Below are 24,075 nucleotides of genomic sequence, written 5' to 3' on the forward strand. Positions count from 1 at the left end.
TAAAATTGCCCTTCAAACTCTTCCACTGTCACTTCCATCTGAACCCCTCAACGTACCTGCGGCCTTCTTCATCTGGAATAACAGACCACTACTATCCCCATAAACTGTCTCCGTTATTCATCTGCATGATGTGGCTAGAACAACTTAGCCTCGAAATGTGTTTGCGTCAAAAAGCGTTCTTTCTGCGACTGAATGAGTTTTCGAACTATAAGCTTTGTCACTGACCTGTTGCAATTTGTTTTCTTTTTCTCATTTCGTACGTTCTTCATCGTGTTATGAACCCAACAGATAGCACTGTGTGACGCTGGTAAACTATATGTATCTCACCCTTGCTTGGGACTTCACGACCTGCCAGTATTATACAAATTAATAAATAACTGCAGATGGGATGAAAGGACGCTTGCCCAAGGTTGTTCTTTATTAAATGTGTTTCAACTATAACACCCCCCCTGTTGAAAAAAATATCTGTCTTCCACCTGAAGTCTCAGTAGACCTTTCCACACATCGCAGAGCCGCGCCATCCCCTGGCGGATCCGAGCAAAGCATGATGGGAGAACAGAGCGATCGCCACCCGCGTCGGCTGCTAGCAAACGTGTTGGCGTGCTGTGCCGTTGCTTTCTGCCATCGTACATCTTCTCGTGCACGTTGTTGGTGCTTCCTTGCAAAATGCTGCAAGCCCCGGATTGCTTTGATGGTAAACTGCTAGTCTTTACGCAATTTTTTCGTGACTTTTGAAACGAAAGCTTCACTACGCCGTGTAAAGCCAAGGTCGCCATGCGTGGCACGCACCGCTACAGCGGACGCGCTGTAACCATGGCAACGAGCTGCTCTCGTCACCGCTGGGTGCCCATGGGGTGCCACTGGGCTCCAGATGAGTGCGTCAGCGCGGAGATAGCGCAAAGGAGAAGAGTTGTTTTCGCACTGCGCATGCGCACGCCGCCAAGCTGCAGTGGGCGAACGCCAGACTTTTTTGTGTCTGCTGATGACCCATGGATTTAGACGCAATCCCTAACTTTACAACATGATGCAAAGGAATGGTGGGTACAGTGTAATTAAAAGAAAACAGCGAGAAGCAGCAGCGCAGCAAGGACGCCGAAATGGCAGAAAGTTCGCCTGAGAACCGGCAGAGTCGGAGAGACGTGAGCGCGGCGGCGCTCCGCTTTCCCAGGGGGCTTTGCGCGGCCGCTTGGTGGCTCGGCGGAATTACTGGAATGGTCTGTTGGCAGCATAGGAAGATGTAAATCCCCTTTCAGGAGTAAGAGTGGGGAAGAAAAATGAAGAGAAGGTGAAAGGCAAAGGGCAGCAAAGCAAGGAGAAGGATATCCCCAGAGGGAAAGAGCCAAGAGAGGGAGGGAGGATTTCACGTGGTAATTTATGAAATGGATTATCATTCACTTTCTCAAGTAACAGCAGAGAATACACTATACTCTTAACAACACTGATGCTCTGAAATGAAAAAAAAAAGAAAAAACTGATTCACTCGAGTCCATAACCATCACACTGAACATCAAAGTATGTTTGACAACTAGCAGTAAATTTGGCATTTGGCCAACGATCACCTAACAAGGCTCCCCATTTTTTATTTCTCCATAAATAAGAAAACACGCATGCACACACACCCAGGAACTCCTCAGCTATGGTGACAGTGAGCTGGGCATTGGCCTCGTCCTGCATGCTGTCGTAGGTGTTGGACGCCCAGCCCAGCAGGCCGTACTTGTTGAGCACATGGATGAGGAACTCGTTGCTCTCCAGTAGCGCCGCGGAAGCCTGCACGGGTCATCGACCGAGGAAACGTCGCGTTTCCATTAGGCACCCGCTTGCTCTAGGCTCAATGCTTTTTTTTTTCACATGCGAAGCCTTCAACTAGTTCCCAGGCAGCACAATCAATTGGCCCAATACTGACACTGTCCAGTCCCACACGGGACCAGTGCGTTGCCAACATAAGGCAAACACTGGGCTGATGGTTTGTGCCGCCTGGGTCGTTACTATAGAAACGACCTGGCACTTCAAAACCAAATACGCTCTTCTAGCCCTCGCAATCTTGGTAGTCACTGGCATCGAAGCTCCGTCCCTTGTACCACGCTGCTTCTCCAAAATGCGCACAAAAATGACCCAGGCACTTAAAACCATCAGCAGCCAGCTTTGCTTAAGCCGCGTTCAGACTATGTGCGCAACGCACGTATCGTTCGTAAAGATCGTAAGCATAAGCGCAAAAAACGTAATGTGTCTGTTCAGACTGCTGTCGCATTGAGCGTAAGATGCGTAACGTCCGCACCCAGCGTGGGCGTAAATGTCGGAGGACCCGTGACTTTTACAACTAGCACAGATACGTCCTTTACGCGTGACCAATGCGTGCAGCCGTTTCGGTTTTCCCTTTCCAGTCACGGGGCTTCCGGTCCTCCCAGATTTCGCGCGCAAACCACTAGTAGGCGACATCATCCAACGCTCCTACTCTGCTGCAGTGTCTCGGCTCGCCGGTGTTATTGGTGTTGTGTCGGTGATTGTGTCTGTCCGCAGCTTGATCATGTGCAGTGCGGAATCTTCGCTGTGGAATTTTCAGCCTCTCATAAAAAAAGTTCGGCAGAGGCAGGCTCTCTACTACGAGTAGCTGAAATCGCACATAGAGAAGTGCAAAACCATGCCTGGCTGCAAATTGACAGTGCGCTGCGTCAAATCAGTAAGTGGTTTATCAATCCGTTTTTTCATGTGCGAACAAGCTCTCAACAAGCAAATGTTTCCTCTAGTTTAGAAAAGTGAGATTATGGAGGCGGGGGATGCCCGCTTCATCCCCGTGCATTCTCGCATCCCATCGACTCCGTTGACAAGTGAGGAAACAGTTGGCCTGCAGCGAAAGGCCGATGCGGGGCGGCGTTGCGGTCGGGCCGCAGAACGGAGCTGGCGCTGGAAGTTTGAAAGAAGCTCACCATAAAAGAGAAAAAGAAAATAGCATTTTCTGAGGGGAGACGAGGTTCCGCGGACGTTTCCGTGCCTACCGCGCGCCCCGGCTCATTGTTTGGAGACGGTAGTACAGCCTTTGAGTCACCGTCCCGGCCCATCTCCAAGATCGCTCCGGGGCACTGGTAAAATCGCAAGCAGGGATGCAGGCGGACCATACGCCTGTTTTGGTGCGAGAGAGTGCGATCACGAGACACCGAGCAGGAGTGCGCAGTACGTCGACAATGAGAGCGGGCGCGTGAAAAAATGTGCGAAGGAGTGAGCGGTGCGTCACCATGGTGAGCGGACATTTGAAAACTGTGTGCAAACGTGCGTGTGCGAAACGAAGAAGTGTATTTGTAATCGAGTGGTTAATTGTTAATATACCCATTGTTCTTTTTCGTATTTTATTTGTGTGTCCAGTCTTTCCTTTCACATCTCATTTTGAGCTTGAAGAGCCCAGACCTCCGCTATCAGCCGCTTGCTAACCGGCGCCATGTTGAGAGCGGCGATTGGCCGGTCGTAAAGAACGCATCTCACCGAACGGCCCAGTGTGAACATGCGCGGTTGCAAGCTACGTAAACGGGAATTCCAGCCGCTATGCGCACTGCGATAGATACGATACTTACGACGAATGCGCACATAGTCTGAACGCGGCTTTAAACTATCAGATAAAACAAAGCGGACATTAGGATAGCAGCATCAGCAGCTTGCCTGGAGAAGGGTGATGTCTCGGTCGTATGTCTCATTGCGGAGCCGCACGTTGTGGTAGAAGTAGATCTGGTTGAGCAGAGAGTAACCGTTGCGACGCCACATGCCAGCCCGGAACTGCGCCACCATTACCTGGGCAAGGGCCAAGAAAACAGTGCACATTCGTCGCGGCAACGTCAAGCACGGGAAGTTGCACACAAAAGCCAACAGGTAGGCTGCAGCAAAGATTTTGGCCACACCCACACGCACAGATCACCATTCAGAATAGAGTACAGAAGCTGCATACAGAAGCCGGGCAGTAAGCAACAAGCTGAATCAGAATCTCTCTTTCTTGTCATATTAGTCGTTGCACTCCAAACGAGTTTCGGCAAAACAAGCACATTTTGACAGCAGTAAAGCGAGAATCGCACAATTTGCATAGAGATGAACCAGTAGTTCATCAATAACATGTTCATTACAAGAAATTCTACGAGTAACTCAGCAATTCTACTTCTTCAACAAGCAATACATGGGAGCGATTTTGAATTCATTAAAAAAAAAAAGAATGATCGCAAAGCAACCAAGCATTGTGCAATTGGTTTCCTAGCCAGCTCCACCGAGCAAAGCAATGCAGCTTAGTGCCCAGGCGCCACTAACTGTTGGCCCAATATTGGTAATGTGTTAGCAATTCGCTGGTCATATGTGGATGGGTCATTGTCAAACATACCAATATTGGGCCAATAGATTGTGCTTCTTGGGTAGTGACAGTACTTTATCTTACCGTAAACTGATCCCTAGCAGAAGTCACTCACCTGTGTCCTGAGGGGCAGCTCCATGAGCTGCTCCGGCGTGGGCTTCCCCCGGAACTGGAACTCGTGCGAGTCGTAGCCGAGGCCAAAGCGCTCCAGGCATAGAAGGAGGCCCGCAACAAAGCGCGACAGCGGCAAGTGGATGGACACGGGGCTCTGTGAGACATCGTAGTCGACGCACGAGGCCGAGTGGTCGGCCAACTCTCGGCCAACCGCAGTCATGCGGCCCTGGGCGCTCTCGAGGGAGCGCAGGGCCTTGCGCAGGGCCTTGATGGCCACCTCACGGTCCCGCGAGCACCACTCCAGAGCCAGCGCCACGACAGGCGCCAGCTTAAGCTGAATGTTGATACCAGTTTCCCATTCGGCCTCAAACTCCACATGTTGACCCACCTGGGAAAGAGGACGCACGCGTAATCATCATCCAAGGCCTCGAGAAATGCCAGCAAAGGTTTGGCAATCACTTTAAGGCAGGACAACAGGGCTCCTGGAACATTTTTCTAAATCTTTTAGGCTAAATGCAGTGAAAATGCACAGTACTATTTATGCTGATTTTAAATATGTAGTGAAACCGCGTTATAACGAACAGTTGAAAAATAAAAAAATAGTTCACTATATCCATAATTCATAGCATAAAATTTCATAGAAAATACATGCAAGAGCAGCAAAATTCAATCAGAGAAAGCAAAGCAACTCGGAGGGTGCTTACTCGGGTCATGTCCCTTTATTTACGCGTAAGGAACTGCATTATCACGGCCTGCTTTTTTTGTGTTGATTGCGTTCCGTATCACGCCTGTTCTACAGTTTGCAAACACTCAACAAGGAAACGCACCGAGTCAGGGCGACGCAGCATGAGCAAAAACGCGGCGATTGCAAGCCTACGATGGCTTCTCCAGATGTCACTGGTGTAAGGGGGCGAAGCATCTCAAAGCACCCAAGGAAGCGATCCCAGCTCTCTAAACCTTTCCCGCACTTAGGACAGAGCAAATACGGGCCAAATTTGCAAGAACAAATAAAGGAGGATCTGTCCCAACTCAATGTTACGCAGCGCTAATCTACACTTTTATGCAGTGAAAGTGCTAATTCTAAATGCCTTTGTACCTTTTCAGCAGTTAAAATTTTTCGAAGTCAGGTAGTTCAGAACATACGTTTTCCCAGATAATAAGTTTTTTTTGTGCATTTTTGAAAAGCGTATTGACAAGGTTTTACTATACAGTGAAGTCTGATTGCCCTAACTGGTAAAATGAGCTGTGTCTTACATACCAAAAATTTTGCTGAAAGCCTCTAAATTTGAGGAACGCTTATTACAGACTGGAAAACATGGTAGTTTTCTTTCTCTTTCTAACCCTCCCTAGTGTACGCCCCCTTCCCTCCTTCTGAGCCCATTAAAGTACAACGTTCACTCTATTCCACTACAGATTTTGCCGCCTTCCTCCTCTCCACTTTCCCCAGGAGAGGTACCCTTTGCAACGATGGGCGTGAAAGTCCAGTGTACAGACCTGTCGGACGACGGAGTCCATGCCCTGCATCCAGGTAAGCAGGGTGAGCAGGGAGGTGATGCCATAGAGGAAGCCCTTGCGCAGCCGCTCATTCCACACATCGGGAGGCACCGACAGGAGGTAGCGCAGGTCGTATAACACAAACTGGGCCCGCCGGAAGGCCACGTTGGCATGGTTACGCTCGAATGCCATCCGCCCCTCCGCGTTGCGGTGCTTCTCACACTCAGACAGAAATGTCCTGCAGGCACAAACGTGATGTGCGCGTGCGGTCAATACAAACAGATTGCAGGCGCGGTACCATTCAGCAGAGTTCCAGCTGTGGCCTCAACAAGGCCCCGAGCCCCCTATCTTATGCAGAAATAAGCAGATAGGAGACAATGCTAGGGATCCGCAGCTCCCATCTTTCCTAGGCCTAACACCGCAGTAGTGGGGTTGCCAGAACATTCCATTGTTTCAAACATCGATGCGAATAATGTGGTATTCGATCTGTATGGAGGTTGCCAGAATATTCGAACGTTTCCAATATAGAAGCGAATAATGTGATATTCAACTCAGACTTCAAAGCCTCAATGCTTTCAAAGCATATAAAAGTTCAAGGTGCTGCAGAAGTATATTTTGCTCTAAAGACCTTCAAATAAAAGGCTCTATTTCGCTCGTTGTCACTCCGCTTCTCTTCACCCAACTTGGTCAAAGTAACCTCCCACTTCGGGGCACTCGGCCAACCGTAGTTTTTTGGCTGCTAGCAGATTCTTCAGCTCTGCACACAAATTCAACCATCTTCCTCTCGCCGCCTGTCGCTCAGCTCTGAAAGCTTCCAGAGGTGGTTCAGAATAACAATGCTTGCTGTACCCGGCTCAAATTATCGGTAGAGGCGCCAAATTTTGAATGTACAAATGAGCCACTCTACGCAGCGACTCGTATGCTAAGTGAATCGTACCACAACTGGTCCAAATTGGTTAAAATTTTCAACTGCTGATGTGTAGGTAAACAAGCTTTCCCATATTTTCAATTCAATTCAATATTATTTACCAGACATTTCCAGGTAGTTCTATGGACAAAAGCTGGCGTTAGCTTGATGACGGTTGGCAGGGATAGAGCCCACAATAAATAACTTCAAAACCAACAGTGACTACTCAGAATAATAAAACATAATAAGCTATAGATGCACAAAGCATATAAAAGAGGCAATGGTAAAGTACACAAGACAAGAAAATCTCTAATTACACAAAACACGCATACAAGCAACTACATTTCCACTCGGAAACCCTGTTAAGAAGAGAGAACAGAAGAGCAGTGTGGTACCTCAGCAGGACGGAAACGGCATTCTCCTCGGCAACCAACAAATGTGCCAGGGTAGGCACGGTGAAGATCTGCACCGACAAGGATGTGATGGACACGGGGTGCTCATGGTCATCGGCAACAAACTCCTTGAGCAGGTCCGGGTAGTCACGGGTGAAGGCACGCGCAAAGTCCTGCTTGCAACGCGCATCCATGAGCATGCCCCCGATGAGGATCTGGTGCCACTGGGCACGCGCCGTCTTCCAAAGTTGCGCGTCCGACCGCATGATGCAGCGGACCAGCGCAAACCCTTCCTCGGGCGTGGGCGCCATCATCACGTCACTCAGGATCAGCCGGAATGCTGCATGCGTGCACGTACCACCATCATCATCACAGCCACCATCAGCACATTTACATTTGTTTGGCTACTATTCCATAACCCTAACATCTCTCCATTTCTTCAGTTTAAGTTCAAGATGTCTACTAGAGGGCAATGGTGGAGCTGTGTTGGTGGAGACTGAGGGCCCTTATGCTCTCTGGAAGGATAAACACAACGAGTGCACATGGAAGATAGCAATAACAGTGAACAAGAGATGAGCTGATAAGAATGTGTGACGAAAAACGTGAACAGACAGCAATGTGCAAAGAGAAGTGATATAACCTTCGCTCATAAGATTTGTTGCAAGTATTTAGCCGGGTGAAACCTTGAGGTAACTACCAATCCATCGCTCGTACTTTCTTGCAAATTGCCCTGAAGTAAAAGCTGTGGCAGAAAATAAATGGCTACAGATGCACAACCTATGGATAGGTTTATTTTTCATTTAAAAAAAAAACACTAATGAACTAATGATATAAAATTTAAAAATGTTTCATTTACGCAAACTTAAAGAGCAGTGACATGGCAGTGACGACAGCTGCTGTTTCGTGGCCGGCCACATTGCTCCCAACACCTTGGTGTGGTCGATGGCATCACACGAAGTGTTGATTCTCAAATATTACTGATGTAATACTTCCTTTTGTATTATGGTCATATTGAGCATGTGTATATATGGTATCCAGAAAAAATGAGGAGCAGAATGCAACCATACGTACAAGAAAAAAAAAACACTATCATTTGGGACAGTCCCCCTCTTCCTGGCAACACTAGTCTTGTCAGCTCCTCATTACAGTGTCTGTATGCACGTGACAATGCGTTCCCATTCCTCTGCACAAGCCCTGTGAAATGTATTTTTATATAAGTTGATAGCAGAACTGCCATCTCCCAATAAGGCATAAAGGAAAATTTTTCGCCAATTCAAACACTGCCAAAAGAAATGAGCCCATTCGTCTATATGACTGCTGATTTTCACAACTGACTTGAGCACAACAATGGGTAGACAAAAGTTAGGGTGGGGGGAGGGGGAGTGATAGAGAAGCAATACAATAAATGTCACACTACTTAGGGTGCAAGCTATAATTTTCAGGCATCACAGTATACTAGCCCAATACCGGTACTGTGGTGAAGAATGTCGGATCCAACATTGGACCAGTGCATTGTCAATGCAGTGCCAATATTGGGGCTGTATATTGCCAATATGCACCATTGTAAATACAGTCAAACCCACTTATAACAACATTGAAGTGCCAAGAAAATATCATTGTTATAACCAATAATTGTTATAACCGGGTCAGGCCAAAAACACAAAGAAAACATTATAAACTACACATTTAATGAGGACGAGGTAGCTTACACTTTTTATTTCACAATGGGAAGAAACCCATAATCCGTAAGCGTCGACATCTTTCCGCAGGGCATCCAACTGCTCAACATAGTGCAGTGGAAGGTTCTTAGCAAAAACAAAGTCCCCTAGGGAGTCTATCATTCTCAAAGCCTCCTGGCGAGACGCAACCCGCACAGGTTCTGGTTCGTTCTTGTTGCTACTGTCCCTGTTCTCTGTGCCACTGACTGATGCGACAATAGCCTTGTCTGTCAGCTCTATATCTGTCACAACTGTATCGTCGGCATGCAAAAATTCCTCAAGTCCCGATGCATCACCGTCACTACCACTCACTGTGGACCAAAGTTCGATCATCGCTGTGTCCTCAGGAGCTTCGAGAACTTCAGCTTCGCCAGCATCCCCAGCGAAGCCCGCCTTCCAATTCATGATGGTGGAGGAGCTTACTTCTGCCCATGCTCCAAAAATGAACTGCACTGCCATCAAGAGCAAGACCTTCAAGTCTAGCGCCGGTCGGCGTTCTTTTGTCGAGCACCAATGCCACTTTCTTGCCTTCACACTGCATGCACTGATCAAACTCAACCAGCCATTTGCGGAAAAGTTGGCGCGTCCTCCATGCCTTCCCGTTACGACGGTAGCAAACCGGGATTCTAGTGGCACCACGAAAACAGTGGGGAAACGAGAGTGGGGCACTTGTCACTGCCGTCCATGTTGGCACACATTTAAACGGTCACGCGCTATTTGCTTTGTTTGCAGCCCTTACAGGGATCGCCTTTGACAGCGTGCGTCAAAGACAGTAGCATCTGAAAAAACAGCCGTCTCGTCCTCACTGTACAAGTCCTGGTCCACATATGCTTCTCAGATGCAGGGCAGTGTTTCCTAATGTCTTGAGCCCTTCTGCCTAGCGACGACATCGAGCGATCCTGCCTTGTAGACGATTCCATGTCTCTCCTTGAACCGCTGAATCCAACCACCACCAGGCTGGAAATCGGTGTTGCACAGGAAGTATGCAAAGTGCTTCGCCTTCTCCGCTAAAATTGGGCCACTAATCGGCACATTCGCTGCACGGGCGTTCAGGAACCACTGGCGGAGCGCCTGTTCTGTCTTTGTAGGGCCCGTGTCGAACCCTTTTCTGGCCATCGTCCATTGCAAGGGCAGCACTGGCATCACTTTCGTTCTCAATCTTGAGCACATTGCGGATGATTGACTATACTGTCAGTTGCATCAGGCCATACTCGCGCATCAAGTTGCACACTTTTACGCTGTCTTGCGCTCACGTACATTGCCGTTTGCTTCCTCTTCTGCACTGGTTGTGTCACGCTTCCTGAAGGAGGGTCCTCCATTGCTGTTCATGGAAAATCCAGGGCCAGCAAGACTGTAGCAACAATGATGGCACACTTGGAAAACCGTGCTAGAAGCACTCGCATGAACGCTGCAGCATGCCTGCCACAAAACATGTGGAACAGCCTGGAGAAAGCAAATAGGGCAGAATAGTGCAGTGCACCGTCAGCACACCCTCAAATTGGACTGCTCCATCGTACAGAGGCAGAGAGGACGCTAGTACCTAGGCCACGGGCGGTCTTGAGGGGGAGCACTCAAAGCCCTCCCTCAGAATGGCCGTTCCTAGCAGCGCCTTACGCCTTCCCTCCTCCTTTATGTGAAAAAGCGCTCCGTCCTCCCCTAAGTCTCTGAAAATGCAAGCTTCCCTGGCGCACCCCACCAACGCATTGGCTAGACGCACTCAGTCCCGATTTTTTTGTAGCAAGAGCTACACTGCGGTAGGTTTACAAGACCTCGGGTGGCCGCAGCTACGTCATAAAAAGGTGTAGCTACGGTCTCCTCATAAAAAAATCAACCAGCCATGATATTTCAATTCACGTTACTCCTATGCCACGGGCAGGAGCTGCTAACTCTGGTCGCTCCTTTCATATGGGAGGGTGATATCAGAATCAGCCTGCCAGAACCGTTTGCATTCTCGTTACCCCTACGACACGCAGGCATGTCCATACGGCTTGGCTGAAGCATAACTTTATATGTGGGCTGGTAGCTTACACTCTCACGTCATACTCTTAAAGGATGAGCTTAGGTGTCCCCAATAATGTAGCACCTCACACTGATAGGACGTGATAGGAAAATAATGTAGCACGCAGAAGAAGCTTCCGCCATTGCTTTTGCAATTCAAGTAGGGTTAACCAGAGCTAAACCACAACTATTTTTTTTATTGTCGCTGCATCGGTATTGTCAGCATCTCCACGTACACGCGCTTTTGTGGTCGCCGCGTTTCTGTTGACTTTCAGTGACCATATTTAACTGATATAACCGATGGTAATTATTAATATTGTCATGTGCTTTGGGATGTCAGTACAAGAAAGAAGCTGGAGAGAAGTAGATGAAATAAAAGCTGGGGTGCTGGTGTGCCCTGCGGACTCGCAGCGCTTGGACTACAAATAAACACTCCCGTTATATACCGAGTACTTAACAATATGGCACCATTGTAATAAGCAGTTTATTTTACCATAGAACACGTGGCAAACCTGACAGCGCAGCCATTAACGATTGTAATATTTGACATGGGCAGAGGATTTCCAGGTCGGGGTACCAATGCAGCGTCACCTCCGGGAGCTGCATCGGCTAGTTTCCCGTGAAGCGGCCGGCAGAGGACGGCGAGGAACTGCGGTTAGGAAGAGGTGAACGGGAACGGCGGGCTGGCGGCGAAGGAGAGCGACTGGACACAGAAGGAGGCGGAGTGTTATCGGTGCGGGGCGGCTCATAACGAGGCGTGAAACGGCGGTGACCGTAATCGGAGTAGCGGTCAACGTAAGGGAAACGTCGAGGTGGTGATGTCCAGCGGCTGCGGCAGTGGCGAGAGATGTGGCCAACACGTGAGCACGTGAAACAGATCGGCCTGTCGTCAGGGGTGCGCCACTCCTCAGGATTGCGGTATCGGTAGCGTGGCGTGTAGGTGTTGCGGGGCGCAGCGTGGGCGACCATGGGAGGGATGAGGCTCGAACTGGGGTGTTCCACGTTGTGGCTATAGGGGACGCCCAAGTTAGCAACCTCTTGACGAACGACGGCTTGAATGAGGGATATCGTCGCTAGGTTACTGTCCGAAGAGGGCGGGTTGGATGCAGCAGGAGCGAGCGCTTCCAGTTCACGACGCACGATGCGGGTCACATTTTCAGTGTTGGAAGGCTGCCTTAGGGTCGGCAGATCCTCGCACGTGGAGCTAGGGGCAGTGTTGGGGAGCCGATTGAAGCGATGTGCAATGCGTTTGTGTTTGGCCTGCTCGAAATGTCAACAAACTTGCAGAACGGAGTCAACCGTAGAGCAGTCCCGACAGAGTAGAAGATTGAAAGCATCGTCGGCTATGCCTTTGAGGATGTGCCCCGCCTTATCAGGTTCTGTCATGTCTTTTTCGACTTTTCTGCAGAGGGCCAGAACGTCTTGTATATACGTAATATAAGGCTCGGTAGATGTCTGGGCACGTGTGGCGAGGTCCCTCTTGGCGGCAAGTTGACGGCCAACCGGTTTTCCGAACAGGTCACAGAGTTTTTGTTTGCAATCATCCCAAGAGGGTATATCTGCTTCGTGTGTTTCGAACCACACGCGTGCCGTTCCAGTAAGGTAGAAGATGACACTGGCCAGCATCAGCGTGGCGTCCCACCTGTTGTGCTGGCTAACACGCTCATAAAGCGAAAGCCAGTCCTCGACGTCGACCTCATCTGTACCGCAGAATGTGCCAGGGTCACGGGGGTGGGCTACGACGACAGTTGGAGTTGCGGAGGTTGATGGAGCCGCGTCGGTTGTCATCGTGACGGTTCCGATGTGACGGCCACTGCGGAGATCCAGCGTCAGATTGTGTCGAACCCGCGACCTCCACCAAGATGTTACGGGGATGTACTTAACGTGACGGCACTGCGATGGGCTGAACTCGACACAAGACTTCGGTAACCGTGCAGAATCCGCTCTCTCAGCGTCGTTCTCTTTTTCAACGCTTCGTCGTGCCTGCGTTCCTTGATCGTCGTCTTTGTCAGTGAGCACATCACTTTGGTCTCGCGTTTCCCGGTAACAATATTATTAAAACCGGTATTGTTATAAGTGGGTTTGACTGTAGTGTCACCTGTGTAGTGTGCAGGACAGTCTATAAACCACTTTCCACTACAATGGCCACTGCACACACCCCAGAGACCAGACAAGGAACACCCAATGCCACTGGCGCGATTAACTGACCTTGGCACTGTGAGAGGAAACCTTGGAGCCAGTTGAGCAGGCGCATGGCGAACGTCTGGTGCGCCACCACCGAGGAGTGCATGACCAACACCCGCAGGGGCCGGCTGCCATGGCGGGAGGTGATGCGCTCAATGTGCTGCTTCACCTGCACATGGTAATCACACCGCAGGGCTCAGCCCTTAAAACAGTATTAAATGGCAGGCCTCTATCATCCCCTATTAGCACTCTGGCCAGCCACAGCAATGACGGTACTGTGGCAGTGACCAAACAATGCATGAGGAAGCGACCAAAACGCAACACAGAAGCCGGCAAAGCCAAGAAGCAGAGAACAACTCTGACATACTGCCTCTTTTGACCTCTCCCATAACGCCAGGTAGATACCACAAGATTGAAATTTGACGCCTGCTTGATATATACAGTATAAACCGTATTATAGGTCGAGTGGGAATATTGGTTAACCCCTTGCCTTGAAGTGGAAAAAATAAAAACAAAACCAAAAAAAAAAAAAAAGTGGAGAAGCCCATATATTTACATCAGCTATGTCCCTGCATCATCGGAGCTACAATCTCACTCCAAACTTTCAGCAGTGTCGTCGAAAGATGGCTCTTTGCTGCTCACCACCTCCCAGAGTATGTCATCTATTTCCATTGAGCGTGTTGCTTACGCAGCATTTCTTGAAAAGCTGCGTGTAAGCTGCATAAGAGGGCACGGTGTTCACGACACCACACATTCTTTTTTGAAATGCCAAATCTGCGAACTGTCGCTGGGAGAGCAGCCATGTTGCCGTTCGCTCCAGAGAACATCACCTTTTCTGGAAAGCCACTGTAAACTGCCTCCACATGCCACTATTGATTGATAAAGAGGTATTTTATATTCCCATAGGTCGAACGAAAGAGCGCATGTGAAGATACATGCACTTGGGACAAAAAAAAAAAAAAAATGTCAACAACTGCAGGATGCTGATAGTTTTCGGTGGTGTAAATCAAAAGTTCTACTCTCTCACTGTCCTTCACGAGCAGGCACGCCACCTGTTGCCAGACAGTGCCCCAAATTCTGCTAAAGGCTGATGTATAAGACAAGGGGTGACTTTGGCTTGCTTGTTTTGAGAAAAAATCTCAACCAATGTTCCGGTTTATACAGTAAATGAGAATACACAAAACTGCCATCCATGTTTTAATGTCAAAATGTGGATGGTCCACGATTTCCCCATGAATGGCAACTTAACCCAAACGCAAATTTTTTGTCAGAAAGCAACAAAGGAGCAATGCCATTCTTTTCCTCATGCTAAGCTGATCTCATCACATTGAGTCATATATCCTCGTTGATACCATTACTCAAAAGATGCACCAAACGCAACCCTAAGAGCCCTCATGCTTTTACACTCAGTCTATTGCCAGTGACGATGCCAAAAGCTCTTCCCAATGTATTGCACAAAAATTCCACAACTGTAAACCGGCACTGCAAGCATCCAAAGGTGGGTGAAAGGCACAACAACCCACCTGTAGGCAGTCGCCGAAAGTGGAGCTGCGGACCAGGCTGCGGCCCTCCCGGTCCACCGTAGTGGCATAGTCAATGGCCTCCCGGTGGGAACACTCAATGGCCCTGTTCAGCGTCTGGATTACCTGCATTCAACACCGCCGTCATAAAACTTGTGCCACACCAGATTTATAGGCCTCCCTCACACCGCACAGTAACTGAAGGTCCAGCACGTATAAGGTTAAAAATTTTAGTTTCCATGCATTCCTATGGGCACTAAGCCTACTTTCCCCCCATTGCTGCAGCCTCCACGAGTGGCCCCTTTGTGAACACGATGTCGGTCTACAAATCAAAGCGGTACAGCAGTAATTTGGAATAAACCATCAGATAAAGTAGAATGCCAGCGAGTGCTCGTAAGAAAGCATGAAAAAGAGGAGATAAGGAACACATAGGGCATGACTGGCTGGTCTGACATCTACTTCGCAAAGAGTGTCACCAACAAGCTCCCATTGCAGCCATCCTCACTATACCTCACTATGCATATAGTTAAACCTAGTTATATAATGAAACTGTAAAATGTCTGCAATTTTCATTACACACAGGTTGCCGTCAGTAACTCAGTAGCTGACCTTAACTGCGAGCAAGGACCAAGTAAAGTTGACAGTTGTACTCCTCCATTAACTATATATTCCGAGCGGATCTCTGTAAGGAGAATAAAGTGGCCCTGTGTTTGAAGCACTGTGCTCAATCTCAAAGGAGGAACCCCACAAAAATTCCAAATGACTTGCCCCAATGACTTTTAAACACAGCAAATGATTACAGCTCAGCAACACGGCCACATGGCAAGTACAGATGGGACAGTTCTCCTTTTAATCAAGCCAGCCCGAATGTGAATGTCCATGGCACTGAAGTGACACAAGCAATAGGTCCACGAGGCGACACACGAACCTGTTCGTAGGTGTGCGTCTCGTCATTGAAGAGCATAGTGACATAGGTGTCCGGGGTGCCCTGTGGGGCCAGGGCCAGGTCGGGGGGCAGTTCAGTGGACTTGGCCCACGTGAGCATTTGGTGGCAGTAGAACAGCACCGCCCGCAGCACCAGCTCCACTCGGCTCACCAGGTCCGGGGGAAGACGGTCCAGAGGGTTAGGCTCCTCCTCATCTTCTTCCTTAGCCTCCTGCATTTCAAGGACCCCGAAGGCTTACACTACCATTAGTTTAATTTTGTTGGCAAATACGCTAGAATTATGAAATAAACAAGATGAACAATGTTTCCTGTTTTTTAATTTTCCATTTTTTTTTAGATGCACTGATCAGATATTCGATATTCGAAGGCATTTTTTTCTCATACTATTCATATTTGATTCTATTTCGATATTCCCACGCCCCTACTTTCCAGGCATCCAAGGTAACTGCGCATGCTCCATCAATTCTGGACCCATCCTGTTTTTTGTTCGCGTCTCACCGGCATCACGACACCTAGAAGTGAACCACTTGTGATTTCACCTGCTTGCTGGAACGCCCATGCGTCTCACAGAATGGCGACGACCTCCACGCTTCAAGGTCACCGCAGTCACAGTAGCCACCCCCGCAGCTCATGCTCATCTTGTACTTGTGGTTTTTGTGATCACTGCAACATCAACAGAAACGACAGCACATGTACAATTTTGTGAATGTTGCTAGAATTATATAAAAATTTTGCGAGTACGGACTGTCAATATACCAGTCATTTCCCATTTGCATTCTATGCCCCGACCCATCAACATAATGCATCAAATAAACCCACAGAACTTGGCTTCTACAGCAACTAGAGCGTACTGACAAATTCTCACTAAGGCCAACCCTCAGTTTCCAGAAACGCTGTTTAAAGAAAAGGGGCTAGTCACCATACTTACTCAATACTACTGCCCCCTCGATCATAACGAGTACCCATTTCTTTCGCGGGCAAAAGAAAAATGTGCAAAGCCTTCAATCATAATAAACATCACATTTTCATGCTTTGATAAAAAAATTTTTCTAGCAGCAATTATCCTTTATTGAAACTAGGTACTCTGTCAAGATAAAGCAAACCGCTTCACGGCCTCAATTGCTTCCCAGCTGATGCCTGTTTGTCTTGGAAGCGAAAATCGATGCTCTTTCCCAGAGCTTTATTTATTTATTTATTTACAATATACTGCAGGCCCTTTGATGGGCCCTAGTGGGAGAGTCAACAATGGATATTATCGCAAAAATTGGGAACAAAACAAAAATGCACACAGAACACAATAGTAGCCAGGGAAAACATAACCGAACACTTTGAACAATATTCAAAGGAATATATCAATAAGCACGGCAGTTGAAAAGAGAAAAGATCGTTTTTTCAAACACGCAGAAATATCATTTAAAGCACCAACATCTGAGCAGGCTAGCCCCAGGTTGTCAAGAATCAATTAGGTCCATCGAGTCGAAGCTATTTGTTAGGCAAGGTGGAAGTCGGTTCCAGTCTTCTATTGTACAAGGAAAGCAGGAATATTTAAATGCATTTACTCAATCAAGCCCCTCCTGGCTTCGAACTGCGTTAGGCCTTTTTGCTTGCCATTGGAGGAATAGGCAAAGCACGTAAGGCAACCCAATCACCGTGCACCCCATCAAACATCACCACCTAATTTTAAAGGCTCTCTGTTCAGGGAATGACTTTTTAAGCAAAAGAGCCCAGTGCTTAGATCAGGTACCGGCTGTGCAAAATGCTACAGCGATATGCGCGCCGCAAAGCAGCAAAAATACAAATCAACGCTCTCTCATCCTCCCGTCAGGAAACCAGACATCGTAGTCGCAAACGACATCCATTGGTCCATCTCGTTGACTGACTGGCGAAGGATGGGCGTACACCACTAATTGTGTCCACCGCTTGCTGCGCGCTTTTCCCTCGCCGCGGTCGGACTGAACGCAGTGGCGCGCGCTTCCGCGCCACTGCGTAGATGTCAGCGCTTCGGCCATGTGACTACTGCTTGCAGGCTAGCCTTGCGCTGCCCACGCTGTGGGGGAAATCATGACCGTACCACGTGCCCAAGTGACATCCCCATTTGTCCCAACTGCGGAAAGCAGCATGAGGCAACATTTTCCAGCTGCACTGCCTACCAAAAGGAGAAACTAATCTATAAGTACAAGATATCCAACAATACCGACTACAAGTCAGCAAAAGCTGCTTTAATTGACCAAAATCAAATCAGGAGTAGTCATCACAGAAAAAAAACCATTGACGGGAAAGAAATCACAAGGACAGTCGCAGAAAGATGATGCTAGTCATCCAAGAATTGATGACGTGGTTGAATTTCCTCCTCTTCCAAAACAATCAGCGGTTCAACAACCATCTGTACCAAGCCCACAAAAAATTACTGTACAGCAGCCTCATTCAAGGTGTGCATCCCGGAACCACTCATGCGAAACCTCTATTCGCAGAAACTCTGACATTTCTAGTTCCCAACTGTGCTCACTTGTTGAGGCTGTTCGTGCTTTTCTTATACCACTCTCCTCGCCGGTGGCGAAAGCCATCCTTACAATTCTTGATTTCATATCTCCTCTCCTCGCGCAATGGCGGTAGCAGACAATCAGTCGTCTGCTCCACCCAGCGTGCAAGCCATCCGAAATAAGGCCACCATCTTTCAATGGAATGCCTGCAGCCTCCGCCCCCGTCTCTCTGACTTTCGACACTTCGTCTTCAAGCATCGTTTCCCTATAATTGCTATACCAGAATCTCGGCTTAATACTACAATCCGTCTCTCAGGCTACACAGTACTGCAATCAACAACTGGTACAGACCTCAGTAAAGTTCTTCTGGCTATCCGGAAAGACGTCAACTTCATCCAGCATCCCATACCATCTGATCCACATAATGAGTATGTTGCAGCCACTTTAAAGTGCATGAACATGCAGTTTACAGTAATTGCTGCCTACATACCACCTCGTGCTAATTTCAATATTGAACGCCTACAAGATATCATGCGAAGTACCCCTGTGCCACACATTATAACGGGAGATTTCAACGCACATCATCCTGCTTGGGGAGGCGTCAGATCGACAGCCAGAGGCCGGCAGCTATTCGACTTCGCACTTTCTAACAATTTATTATTTCTCAACGACGGCCAAGCAACTTACTATCAAGGAGCACGGTCCAGTGCTCTTGATATCTCCATGATCTCTGCTGATCTGTCAGCTTCAACAACCTGGTCTGTGGACATCGAGACTCATGGCAGCGATCACCTACCTACATATATTAAGGTTTGTGGCTTTTCTCTCGCCTCTCAGCGGCATAAAGTTCGCTACACGAACTGGGAAGCTTTCGCTGATGCCGTAGAAAAGCAGGATCTGTCAAACTTAAATTATGACTCCTTCATTGCTGCAGTAGCACATGCTCAAACATTGCACACGAGAGTCCTCCACCTGCCAAAGGTGTACTCAGCTGTTGACGCTGAATATGAAAAACTTCGAGCAATATGTCGCAGAGCAGAAAGACGAGCGCGCAAGACACTTTCTAGAGACGATATCCGGACTTCTAGGCGAGCACAAAAACACGTTCAACGCCATTTGGACAAGCTAGAAAGAAGGAAATGGATATCTTTTTGTGCAAAATTAGATCCTAGAAAGCCACTATCTAAAGTATGAAGTATTGTACGAAGCTTAAGAAGTCAGCCTTCACAACTACATCCTTTCAAGTGTGTGGCTCTAAATGCCAATACTACTTGTCTTCATGTAGCAGAGACTTTCTGTTCAAAGATGATTGCTCCATTAGCAGCTCCTTCACTGCAAAATGTGCTCCCCACCTTTGTCCCGTCGCCCAACACTTCTTTCCTAGACGAATTGTTCACTATGGAAGAACTTCAAGCTGCGCTAGCAGTTACCAACAAAAGATCTTGCCCAGGGCCTGACCATGTTAGCTACACTTCGCTGTCGCGTCTTGGAAGAAAAGCCAAAACTCAGCTGCTTACCATCTATAACAACTCTTGGATAGCTGGAAGCCTTGTAGAGAGCTGGAAGACTGCGCGCGTAATACCCGTTCTTAAACCTGGTAAGCCATCAATTGATCTAAACGCTTATCGTCCCATTGCACTGCTAAGCTGTGTTGGGAAATTGATGGAAAAAATGGTTCATTCACGCCTTACCTGGGACTTGACGAATAGGGGAATTTACCCTCCATCAATGTCTGGCTTCCGAAAAGGCCGAAGCAGTATTGATAATGTTATTGCTCTTGCCAACTGTGTCAGGCGCAGCAAAGCTGAGCGGTCTCTAATTATTGCCGTTTTTCTTGACGTTAAAGGAGCATTTGATAATGTCACGCACGAGGCGATTCATTCAGCCTTGCGTTCAATTGGCATTGCTGGACGAATGTATAACTGGCTTTCTGATTATCTTCGTGATAGGACCATTTACATGTCAACGGATCTAGGTGACACGTCCTTACATCATGTGTCTCGTGGCGTTCCTCAGGGAGGGATTTTAAGTCCAACCCTCTTCAATATATCTCTTCTTGGTTTGGACAGGTCCTTGCCACCTACTGTTCAAATCTCCCTCTACGCAGATGACATCTGCATATGGTGCTCCGGAAGAAACAGGCGCATTGTGCATGCTCGGCTACAAAAAGCAATAGTTGGCATTGCATTATTTTTAAACAAGCGAGGTCTTGTTATATCTCCAGAAAAGTGCGCAGCAATTTCATTTTCACGACGTGATCTCTCCCGTTATGTACTGAAAGTTGCTGGCACTCCTATACCGTATGTCAACCATCAAAAATTTTTAGGTGTGACCTTTGATAGGTCTCTTTCATGGTCACCACACGTTCAACAACTTAAGACCAAACTCTCTTCATACGTATCTATATTCCGTATGCTCTCAACGACCAGAAGAGGCTGCTCTACTGATTCCTTATTACGGCTTTATGGAGCACTTTGTGAAGGTCTTCTGCGTTATAGCCTCCCTGTTCTTCAAGGCCTCTCGCAGTCAAGCATTAAACTACTTGAAGCCATGCAGGTCAAAGCTTTGAGAGTGTGCCTTGGTCTTCCAAAAAACAGTTCCACAGTGGGCACTCTGGCGGAGAGCAGACGTCTGTCTGTAACCGTGCTGATACCGCAGGAGCTGCTTCGCGCCCAGCTGCGCTTTGCACGTGAACCTACCCACCCGTTTTCAGAGCAAAGCATGACATCACTCTCCAATCTACTGCCTGCGCAATATCAACGCGCAGTACCGTCATCTTTCCCACCATGGAGGTTTGCTTCATGGCAAATTTCGACAACTATACCTGGCATCAAAAGAAAAGCCCACACCCCAGGACCCGCGCTTAAATACTTCGCCCTTGAGCACATCTGTGCACGCTACAGTCATCATTGCCACATCTATACTGATGGCTCTGTCACAGCTATTTCTTCATCCATCGGCGTGTGGATACCATCAATGCACACCACAATCTCGGCAACACTCAGTCATCGCACTTCAGCTGTGGCTACTGAGTTAACAGCTCTGAAAGAAGCAATTATATATATTCTACAACAACACCCTGCAGCATGGGTTATCTTCAGCGATTGTCGCGCTGCACTACAATTGCTTAAATCATCAAGAATTCAGGAAGAGCTCGTCATTGACATAAATAAGCTACACACAGAGGCCTATGACCTGAGTCACAGCATTGTGCTACAGTGGTTACCTGCTCACTGCGGCATCGCGGGCAACGACCTCGCAGACGCCACTGCAAAAGAACTAAAAGATTCCACAAGGACAATTTCAATACCATTCTCACGAAGAGATGCAGCAAGACTTGTAGCAACTGAACCATGGCGATTGCAACGCTCTCTGTGGTGTGACCCGAACCATCAATATCGACCTCTACACCGAATAGATCCCACTTGCGTCTTTCGAATTCCTCACAATTTGAACAGGTGGCATCGAAACTGTCTACACAGAATCCGCTTAAATGTGTCATACACAAACTACTTCCTACATAAAATAGGCATAGCGAGCAGGCCTCTGTGCTCTACATGTGATGTGTGTGAAAATTTTGAACATTTGGTAACCTCCTGTCAACGGTTTACTGCACATCGCAGGACACTGCGCAATAATTTACGCTTACCTAAAGAAACAACCTTGCGCCTTGAACATGTCCTGGGTCCTTGGTGCGACGGATCGTCTGCTGCGCGAGCTACCAAGGCCTTACTAACTTTTTTGAAGGACACAAGGTTGATTAATACCCTTTAAAACTCATCTGTGTGTGCTTATGTGCATGTGAAAGTTAACTTTTCTTAAGGACACAGGGTTGATCAATACCCTTTAAAACTCATCTGTGTGTGCTTATGTGCGTGTGAAAGTGTGCGACACCGATTCTCTTTTTTTCTCATTTATTTCCCCTTCCCCTCCCACACTCTGTCACCCTCATCCCTCAACCCTCATCAGGAGTAGCATGCTAGGCTTACCACCAGGCAGACATCTCCTGTTGCCATTAAAATATCTCTCTCTCTCTCTCTCTCTTCCGCGCCGTTTCATATTTTTTTTTTTCCGCACACGCAGAGACCACGCCCTACCTCCCACCAAACTCAGAGAAGGAAGGGGAATTTGGCTTGCGAAAGCTAGACAACCGGGTAGGAGAGTGAAAAGCCTTTGCGAGGGAACAGGAGGAGAGAAACACGACAGAATTGGGTGACTGCGGTGGCTGTAACTGCATTATTAATTACTCTTTAAAAAACATTTTGCAGCCTTGCGTTCTGGGGGTGAAGTCTTACAGTCACCTGGGAAGAAAATATTTTCAACCGAAGGGTGGACAGTGGGCATTTAAAGCGTTCATTTTTCCCAGCTCTCTCCATAGTTTCGTGTCCCCCTTCAGCGGCAACAGGGCGCACCGCACTGATACCGGACTGCAGCAGGCGATGTCAATAATACCATGGACAGTATCAACTCCAGGCAGCCAGAAACTAGGAATGAGTAAGAAGTACTAGCCGCCATATTAGATCCCGATGAGAGTAGTATACCGCATACTAATGTTCGTGCCATCTTTAGGCAATTTTTACTCCCATGAAAGTCGCGTGTTGTACTCGAGTAAATGTGGTAGATTCCCAACCAAAGAAGACTTAACCAGAACCTTAACTTTCAATGTCCTATGCTTAAGAGTGAGGGGCAACCTTCGTGCAACCTTGTGCAATTACAAAGCTCAGCCTGCCGGGAGCTTCAAACATCATTTGCACGGTTAAGTCAATTTTTTCCCCATGGTTACGCTTTGAAAACGGGAGTATGAGAAACCACACAAAGGCAGCAACATGGAATTACTAGCACATTGATGTACTTAAAAAGCTACAATACACAGCAATAATCACTTTTCCAGAGAAAGCATCAGGTAAACCCAGGACCCTACAAGGGGCTATTATTCAGGAGCCCGCCAGCAGAAAGCTAATGTTGCCTGAAAACAACTTGCTCAAAAAAAAGTAATAACAATAAATAAGCAGTGTTTCCAAAGTGAAGCCCATAAATTTGACAGGAAAACAATAAAGTGACCAACAGCATTCCCCCCCTCCACCCCTTTCATGATCAACCAATCAAGCACCTGCTCTTGAAGCAGTCGACGCAGAGGACGCACGTGGGGTCCAGACCACAATCTCGGCACGAGTATGTGGGCTCGCCTGACTTGAACACCCGGCCACACAGTGTTGGCGGGGACTCCATCCGTCGGAGCTCCTCAAAGTAGCCTCGCGGATCAGACGTCCCGCAGGCAAACCTGCATCAGCCACATGAAGACAAATAGTTCCAGCCGAGTTTGCACTACACAAAGACAACGCAGACTTCTCTACGGCAAACCTAGAACCAATTCAATGTGTTTTTACTTCTACCATTGTAGCAGCCTACCCACTGGCCCCTTTGGATCCCTGGTCTGACGTGGCACCCCTAAGCCATGCGGGCACACTCATGCAGCTTGGTAAGCGGGGCTCTGCACCTGTGTTGCGTGGTCTTTCAAACAGCGTGGTAGCTTAAGAGTGTATGCAAATGAGCACGGGTGACCCAAAACCAAAGTGAAAACCAGACCTAGCGCGCCTAATCCGTATTTGGGCTACTCATGCAAAAACATTTACCAAACAAAACGTCATGCAGAAAGTCAATCGTTGTGCCTAGTTCTACGATAAAGATATTTTCTTGATAAAGGCGTGATGACCGCATATTTGGCATTACTTGTAAATCACAATTTTCATGTAAGTGGGGTGCCTATTGCTGAGTGTCAAAAGAACAGAAGTCCACCCATTATAAAGGACACCTTTCCGTGCCAAACGAGAAAAAATTAGTTTTGGTTTAACTGGTTAATCCTAGTTGAATTGTGATAGCTACGGTGGAAGCTTTTTTTGCCTGCTATATTATTCCCCTATCAATGTAAGGTGCTACATTATTGGGGACACTTAAGCTCATCCTTTAAGAGTATGACACACAAGCGTAAGCTACCAGCCCAC

The 24,075-nt window shown here is 47.9% G+C and overlaps 1 protein-coding gene across 2 annotated transcripts in view; it reads right to left on the reverse strand.

The window, feature by feature from the left end:
• The window catches only part of Ubr1 (Ubr1 ubiquitin ligase), a 65,272-nt gene that overhangs the window by 36,264 nt on the left and 4,933 nt on the right, over positions 1–24,075 (reverse strand). For both annotated transcript variants that reach the window (XM_084584846.1, XM_084584845.1), the window contains exons 3-12: positions 23,184–23,354; positions 16,133–16,256; positions 15,577–15,804; positions 14,652–14,774; positions 13,153–13,297; positions 7,232–7,568; positions 5,930–6,167; positions 4,437–4,823; positions 3,649–3,777; positions 1,620–1,767 (exon numbers count right to left, since the gene is read on the reverse strand). In XM_084584846.1, the coding sequence (XP_084440972.1) occupies positions 1,620–1,767; positions 3,649–3,777; positions 4,437–4,823; positions 5,930–6,167; positions 7,232–7,568; positions 13,153–13,297; positions 14,652–14,774; positions 15,577–15,804; positions 16,133–16,256; positions 23,184–23,354 (2,030 nt within the window). The remainder of the gene's footprint in view (positions 1–1,619; positions 1,768–3,648; positions 3,778–4,436; positions 4,824–5,929; positions 6,168–7,231; positions 7,569–13,152; positions 13,298–14,651; positions 14,775–15,576; positions 15,805–16,132; positions 16,257–23,183; positions 23,355–24,075) is intronic.

The sequence above is a fragment of the Amblyomma maculatum genome, chromosome 11, assembly GCF_055883805.1.
Source record: "Amblyomma maculatum isolate TAMU_Amacu chromosome 11, ASM5588380v1, whole genome shotgun sequence".
Lineage (NCBI taxonomy): Eukaryota > Metazoa > Arthropoda > Arachnida > Ixodida > Ixodidae > Amblyomma > Amblyomma maculatum.